This window comes from Camelina sativa, chromosome 11 (genome assembly GCF_000633955.1).
Source record: "Camelina sativa cultivar DH55 chromosome 11, Cs, whole genome shotgun sequence".
NCBI lineage: Eukaryota > Viridiplantae > Streptophyta > Magnoliopsida > Brassicales > Brassicaceae > Camelina > Camelina sativa.
Genome location: NC_025695.1, coordinates 6,470,799 through 6,478,654, shown reverse-complemented (window position 1 = coordinate 6,478,654; position 7,856 = coordinate 6,470,799). Strand labels below are relative to the sequence as shown.

Here is a 7,856-nt window from a genome sequence, read left to right as displayed (position 1 = left end):
GGGGGGGGGGCTGGTTCAGCTTATTATACTATTGGATCATATTCATATTGATATATCTGATTCGTAGTACTAATAGTAAAAACATTTTTTAAAACATAACTGAGTGATAATTAGAAGTATGTATATGGCAATATTTTTTACAGTTTTATCTTCACTAATTTTATGTTGTATTAACCAATGAAAAAAATTTGTAATGTATATTAATAAAAAGTTCAAACCTAAAACGACACTACTTTATAAATGTAAAGAGTGTAATTGGGCCATTTCAGTTTTGGAACTCCTAAAAATATAATTCGTGATTTAGGCAGATGGTTGGACTAGACCGACAAACATATTGAGCCATATTGTAAGCAGAGGAGGGACATTGTAAGCTTTTGCAGTTTTTTTTTTCCCCCGAAGGCCGCTAAAATGATTTATTAACCAGTAACCACCAAATGTGCTATCATATTAATCCCAAGTGAAGAGAGATAGACTATATATATAGTGTATGTGAATATCTTTTGACATGAGGACAAAAAAATAGTATTAAAGAGGTGATATAACTGAACTACAACTACAAGAAAGGCCCAGCGAACAGCAATTTTCACTGGCTTCAGCTGTCATTCTTAATATCGCAGAGATGAGAGAGCTTGGATAAAATAATATTGCTACTGATCGAAATCTCGTGATCATTTACTTTTTCATTCACATTTAATATTCCAGAGTTTACGGTGTGTTGTTCAGTATCAGTTTGTGATTGATTAACTTAGATTTCTCAACTATTTTTTGAGCATGGATTGTATACCCAAGTCCGGGTGCCTATTCAATTCAGTATTGCCTAAATGAGTTAGAAATTAGACAATGGAATATATATATATATCGCTTTGAATCCTAGTAAACTTGCAAAACAGAACTGTAATTGTTTTATCGATCTCATTTATATATATTAAAAAACGAAAAAAACACAGATCAATTTTTTTTTTACTTCAATACATATACTCGACTATATATTGTAGAACTTAAATAAAAATATCACGAGTCTGATATGTTTTCCTCATCTTCTTCCTTAGCAAATAGCCATTAATTATCGTAAGAAACGCAACTAATCACCTATTAACTATTCGTACTTTGCTTCTTTCCGCAGGGTTATTATAATAACTCATACTATATTACATATAGGCATATAGCCAGACTTCAAATTTTGTATTAATGTTATGCAGCATCATTTTTCGAGAAATATTGATTAATTTATGGATTGAAAGTTTTTTTAATCTCCATATTAATCTTTATGGTCTTCCAACCTGCCAAAGTGCCAATTCAATGCGTTTACATGCTCTACTTACTTCGACCTTTGGGCGCAGCCACATGTTCTGCATGCTCTCATTTATTGCCCTTGTATTGTATATATATATGTACATTCATTCATGAAGGTACTCTTTTGTTTTCGGTATTTGAGATTTATTCAGCGTGCGTAATAATAAAACGACCCATAATTAAATACGTTTGTATATCGAGCAATTGAACCCTTCCGTAGGTAAATTCGTATATATGAGCGTCATTTTTACTTAACCAAATATAGTGAGACAAGAAAGTTAAAATTGCATGAAAAATGTTTCGACCACTTTCTATCTGTTGAATTGATCTCATAATCTCCAGTCCATTTGAAACTTTAAGTACCAAGAATCAATCGTCGGATTGGAGTATCCGGTGAGAATTGATCCATATGCCATAAGTTTACCGCATAAATTTATAGACATATAGAAGATGTCAGAACATTACAAAACATGTCGAAGTTTACTTCTAACTAATTTCATTCCTTATATATATATGGCAATGAGGAAGTTTATATATGTGAGAAAATGTTGAGTTTATTTAAGTGATTTACGACAAAACAAAAAAAATTTGAAATTTAATTTACTGTATACATAAGGGAAAGTAGAATGTAACTGTTGACGTGGAGGGATTTGCATCGAACATATAAGAGATGAGATGGTCCAACATTCATTTACAACTTATCCATCTGTCACTTTGTAACCCTAATTTTAACCCCTTCACTTTCCTATATAAAACCTCCCCAAGTACTAAACACTCTTCACTACTCTCTCCACGAAACAAAAACAATAATAGAGTTAAGTTACAAAAAAAAAAGGTAAGGAAGAGAGATGGCAATTAGGTGTTTAACTGTAGTCGTCCTCGCTGCTCTTATGGTGACTCAAGCCGTTACCGCAACAAGACCGGCTCCAACCAAGAATGTCGGAGCTGGTCTTGACGACCAAAAGAATTTTGTGGCTTTCGGTGGCATCGGCGGAGCTGCTGGAGTTGGTGGAGTGGGTGGTATTGGAACTGGTCTTGGTGGTGTTGCTGGTGGAGTCGGTGGTGTCGCCGGAGTCTTGCCTGTTGGTGGCGTAGGAGGCGGAATTGGTGGTCTAGGCGGTGGTGCAGGTGGTCTTGGCGGTCTAGGTGGTCTAGGTGGTGGTTCAGGTTTTGGTGGTGGTTCAGGTCTTGGTGGTGGTTCAGGTCTTGGTGGTGACTCTGGACTCGGCGGTGGTATAGGTGGACTCGGCGGTGCAGGAGGTATAGGCGGTGGTGGTGGTTTGGGTGGGGTTGGCGGTGGAAGCGATTGCGGTGGCGTAATTCCTCACCATTGATGTTAAACGTGTTTATTTTTTTCTCTGCAAACCAAAGATCGGTCGAAAGGTTCATAATTATTAGTATGTTTTAAGTTTTATTATCGATGTTTACGTTTTGTTTGTTTTCTATATATGTTTGTTTTTGGTTATGCTGTTTGTTATTATTACTTGAGAACCTTGTGCTATCAATAAATAGTGTATTCTGTTTTTGTTTCGTATTACTTGCTTGTGCTCCAAGATATTGAAATAGTTGCAGTTTGCATGCAGCAATATTATCAAACTTAATTCTCATCTGTCGAAGTTGTCAGAAAAAAAATCAATATCTTGTTTCATTCGTGACAATATGTAAAGAAAAGACGCTAATTTTTTTTGTCAAGAATTATAAACGAGATTATCTTTACCAAATTAATCATGTATATACGTCAAAGTTTTATATTTAAGCAGTTTAATACATGTTGTGGACAGTGCACAACAAACACTGTTAAACTTTTGTATTTTCTTCTGAACCAAATCTAACTGATTTTTCTTTAACCAGTTTTAGAGGTTGAAAAAAAAATGTGTATCTGTTGAAACAATACTGTATCAAGTATCAACTATCAAGGTATCAACAGACTATAGAGACTCGAAATTTTTCGTCGGTGCAGTATCTTATGATGTGATATACTAATGTATACGTAGTATAAATGTATTTAGTTTATCTGTTGTGCATTAATATATTACATACATAGTATATAGACATGTAACATGTTGACAAAGAAACTATGATATAGACATATAATGTAAGTTTAGAAGTATTGATCTATTATTTTATTTACAAATTTATAATGTCTGTTTTCAGAAACAGACAAGCTAGGACCAATTTAATTGTAAAATCTATAGAATTTTCTTTCAGTGAGTAATAGAAATTTAATTCAGTTACAACCACCAATAGGTAAATGCATGTGTAGTATAGTTAGCTCTCAACGAACGAAATACACTTACTACCAACATAACGATTAAGTAAACTTTCATGTTTCTCCAATGGAATTGTACCAAAATTCACTTTGTAAAAGAGGAGGCAAAAAATAAATTAAAAAAGATTGAATAAATTACAAAAAGAACTTGAAAAATAAAATAAAACCCATCATGTAGTTTCCACAATATATATTGCCCATTATAATAAATATGGTTTTAACATTTTAACAATATGGTTTGACCAGCTCAACCACTTGAACAGTCAGGACGGAACGTTAGTTACCGCGTCACAACCAGTTATTTTCTGAAGTAAATATAAACTTAAAGTTGATATCAGAGTGTTTGGTTATAGCATTTACGATTGGCATTAACTATCTACACCGGCCTATGTTTATTGTTTGTGGTCTCTCCGCCTTTAAAAGGACCCAACATATCTCCCAGATTTCGGCAAGGCAACAAACATATTTTACTTAAAATCTTATCTACCTTATTAAAAAAAGTTACCGTTCTTGACTATGGCGAAGTGGTTTTTCACTATCTTCTTGGTTTTTGCCCTAGCCTCTGCTTTAGCTTGTAATGCAAGAAATGTCCCAGCTGGAGGCCTCACTGACCAGAAGAACTACCTCGGTTATGGTGGCGGATATTCTGGCGTTGGAGACAATGGTCTTCCGTTCAGTGGCGTTGGCGGAGGTGTGTCTGGTCCTGGAGGTAATCTTGGTTTTGGAGGATTTGGCGGCGCTGGTGGCTTAGGCGGTGGTTTGGGCGGTGGACCAGGCAATGGATTAGGCGGTGGTGGCTTAGGCGGTGGATTAGGCGGTGGAAGTGGGATTGGTGCTGGAACCGGTGGAGGAAGTACCGGAGGATTTCATTTCCCTTGAGTTTGTTACATTGGTATTAAGGTTTCGTACGGTCCTTGAGCTAGGTCTAGCTTAAGAGTCATGAATAATCTATCATATCTTTTTAGGGTTGGACTTTGAGATTATCTTAGCTTTAACGTGCGTCTTAAGTTATTATGGTGTCTTTGAATCAGTCTCGTACGTGTCTTGTAGTGTCATGGCTTGGTCCATTTTCAAATTCTACATTTGACTTTCTTAGTGTCTCACTCGATGAGTTCATGTCAACATATATGATTATTTTTTCGTCATTATTATAGCTCTATTTATAGACTTTTTAGTAGCTCTGATGACCACACACAAAAAAAAAAATAGCTCTCTACAATATATATATATATATATATATATATATATATATATATACGTCTTGTAACGTACTTGGAGGTATTTTTTGGAACGTACCTGGTGGCCCGAGTTATTTGAAGCTCGACCAAGGTGTTGACTGGTTCTCCTGCTACCTCCTGTAAATGCTGTGTTTGCGGGTGGTAGTGGTTGCTAGCGATTGGAACTAATCACATAAACCGTTTTCAATCGCTCCTAATCGTTCCCAACCGCTTTAAACCACTGAATTTCAAACGTTGTTTCCCGTAAGCGTTTGCGTTTGCGGACGATTGCAGTTGGATTTTTTTTTTTTTTTGTAAAAAAACTTAAAAGAAATCAATGATAATGAAATTTTTTTTTGTTATATTTTCTATCTAACCATTTTACTCATTAAGGATGGGAGAAATTGAAGTACGAATACGATTGCAGAGATTATAAAATAAACAATTAGAAGAAAATAATATTTCAATTAACAATAACCCGGAAAACTTAATGTAAATTTAATGGCACATCGCACATAAGTTTAAAAAAATCTAAATAAATATAATATTTCATCAGAAATTTAAGAAAATAAGATTATTTTGAAAAATATTAAAACAAATCACCAGTGACTCTTCTGAGCTCTCACTTGACTATTCCTATCGATGCAACTACTAACCCACGATCTAAGAGAAAAGAGAAAAGATCTACAATCTAAAGCATATGTTTTGTCATTTATCAAATTACTTGATTAAATTTTTGGTGAAAAGCCAAATGCATAAAGGAATAAGTATTTCAATATGATTTTTTTTGAATAATTATTATTTTAATAAATTTTAATTATAAATCAAGTTTAATAAAAAAATTTGGTGTTTTTTAACATTTATATATTAGATATCACATTTATTATGTTCCAACCGCTATTGCACCCGCTGGTCAACCAGTCGTAAACCTTCCACAAATGCACCAATTTTAAACCGCTAAACCAGTCGTTCAAAACGCTTAATAACGCTTGAAACCGCAATCACCCGTTTTCGCAATTTCCCGCAACCGCAACCGCAACCGCAGCGTTTGAACCCCTAAATACGATGGAAATAAGTTTAATAAACAAATGAGTACGTAAACTAAAAACAAGCTAAAACTTGTTTTAATTGAGTTTTTTTCGTTTAATTTGACAATTAATATATATATGTAAGTATGTAACGAGGAGTTAACAAAACAAAACAAACTAAAATAATACATTTATCTGACTGTTAACTCACTTACATATTTTAACTTGAAAATTCTCGGTTAAGTAATTTTAATAAATTTTCGTATAAATTAATTATTAAGAACTTAAAAGGTGCTGGCTTGGTTAGGTGAAAATATTAAAGTTGAAAGTAGTGAGTTCCAATTTAAATGGGAGCCTGACAAACAGTCAAACGTTATATTTATTACAGAACATTGCAATTCAAAACTTCAAAAGACTGTTCGTGAGGTAGGTTTTGTGCATTTACTCCCCCTTTCTCTCTCTATCGGCCATCACAGACCCTGGCTCAGGTGGACATTAACTTACATACTGTATATAAATCTAACTAGTCAAATTCATAAAGAAATTACGATTTTATATAATTTTAACACACTTCTAAACATTTCAAGGCTTATATTATATCCATATACATTCACAAGAACGTGTCTGTTAAACTGGATTTTAAACCCAACACAAATTGATCCGACTAGAGATATCAAAAGGTACTAGTAAACCACCTTTTTCACCGAGTCGTCATTATTTATAACGTTGGTTAAATTCGGAGTTATGATCAAACCCGTCCGGCTATATATGTTAATTGAACTAGTTTTTTTTTTTTAAAAACAAAAATACAAAAGTTCTTCACAAAAACCACATGAGAATGAGGCTAGTGAATACAAGAGAAGAGAGTACGTGTTCCAGAGTAGTCGTATACGATCACACGAAGGAAATATGTGTCATTTCTTTTTGGACAAAGAGGGACAGCACAACACGGTTCCTAGCCATTCTTTTTTTGGAATAACAAACAAAGATTTCCTTCGATCCTGTCTTGATCCCATTTACCTCCTAAGGGTTTCAGATTAATCTCGAGGGTATTCATGATCTATTCATAATGATAGGAACTAGAGAATCAATATTTTGTGATTACAAACAAGATTTTCATTGTAAATTAACCTTCATAAATTCGGTTTGTTATAATGCATGGTATGCATTGCAATTAAAACTATGAATCAGAATGCATTTGCTTTCTGGATCAAGTTAAGTTAATTTTTTTCAATAAAAGTTTTGCATCCATGAAAATTATCATCAGAAACTAAAATTTTATAGAAAAGATATTATGCAACATTATTGTTTGATATATTCTTACACCCATCAACATAAATCTTAAACATGTGATATAGAAGGTTTTACAAAACAAGCACATGTTTCTTTTATGGAGTCCGGATACCATTTGATGCATTTTCCGCCTAGAAATTGTGATTCAATGCATGTTTGACTGCAGTCCCGAATCTCCAAACAAGGACCTATTGGAATCAGCTTACTCCTATCTTCAGCTTCCGCAAGATCTGGGTTTATATTTTGGAAACAAGTTAGTGAATTACTATATAAAAACACATAGAGAGAATCACATTAAAACATAGATCTCTCTTTTGGTTTATTAATTACAATACAATATCCCAATGTCTTGTGACAAAAACACTGTATATATATGATTGATTCAACTATAATAATAATGAATAGAGAAATGATATAGTGTCAATTATACAAAATCTAAAATTTACAATCTAATTTTCAATACATGGAGTCAAGAGAGCAGCCAAGCACAAAAACACAAAGAAAAAGCATTTGCTTGAAGAAGCCATTCTGGTTCTTTGATTTGCTTTTGTTTGTTTTTTTTTTGTTTTTTACTTTCTTATGACATCAAATAGTTCAAACCTTTTCACTACATGGATATAGGAGTGTACGTAGTTTCCTATATATCATTTCTCAGAATATTTGGATTAGTATTTATTTATCTGCTATACTCGGGTATCATCTTATTGACTAAGACTAAGAGTCATACTTATTAGCTTTGATTACTTGTTATGGACT

At 33.6% G+C, this 7,856-nt stretch overlaps 3 protein-coding genes across 3 annotated transcripts; 2 read left to right on the top strand and 1 right to left on the bottom strand.

Annotated features, from left to right (window-relative positions):
• On the top strand, positions 2,057-2,830 carry LOC104721974 (glycine-rich protein 23-like). Its single transcript, XM_010440059.2, has one exon. It carries the CDS (start codon positions 2,142-2,144, stop codon positions 2,625-2,627), a length of 486 nt encoding a protein of 161 aa, XP_010438361.1. The 5' UTR covers positions 2,057-2,141; the 3' UTR covers positions 2,628-2,830.
• On the top strand, positions 4,006-4,730 carry LOC104721973 (glycine-rich protein 5-like). Its single transcript, XM_010440058.2, has one exon. It carries the CDS (start codon positions 4,079-4,081, stop codon positions 4,439-4,441), a length of 363 nt encoding a protein of 120 aa, XP_010438360.1. The 5' UTR covers positions 4,006-4,078; the 3' UTR covers positions 4,442-4,730.
• LOC109127607 (putative defensin-like protein 31) lies at positions 7,121-7,627 on the bottom strand. The gene is made up of 2 exons (XM_019232593.1): positions 7,564-7,627; positions 7,121-7,330 (listed from the first exon to the last, which is right to left on the bottom strand). Exons 1-2 carry the CDS (start codon positions 7,625-7,627, stop codon positions 7,149-7,151), a joined length of 246 nt encoding a protein of 81 aa, XP_019088138.1. The 3' UTR covers positions 7,121-7,148.

Bases quoted from the DNA above. Each gene is read 5' to 3' on its own strand.
- LOC104721974 (XM_010440059.2), top strand. From the start codon at position 2,142: ATGGCAATTAGGTGTTTAACTGTAGTCGTCCTCGCTGCTCTTATGGTG.
- LOC104721973 (XM_010440058.2), top strand. From the start codon at position 4,079: ATGGCGAAGTGGTTTTTCACTATCTTCTTGGTTTTTGCCCTAGCCTCT.
- LOC109127607 (XM_019232593.1), bottom strand. From the start codon at position 7,627: ATGGCTTCTTCAAGCAAATGCTTTTTCTTTGTGTTTTTGTGCTTGGCT. The intron at 7,331-7,563 runs GTATTGAAAATT...ATATAAACCCAG, and splicing joins GGCTGCTCTCTTGACTCCAT to ATCTTGCGGAAGCTGAAGAT.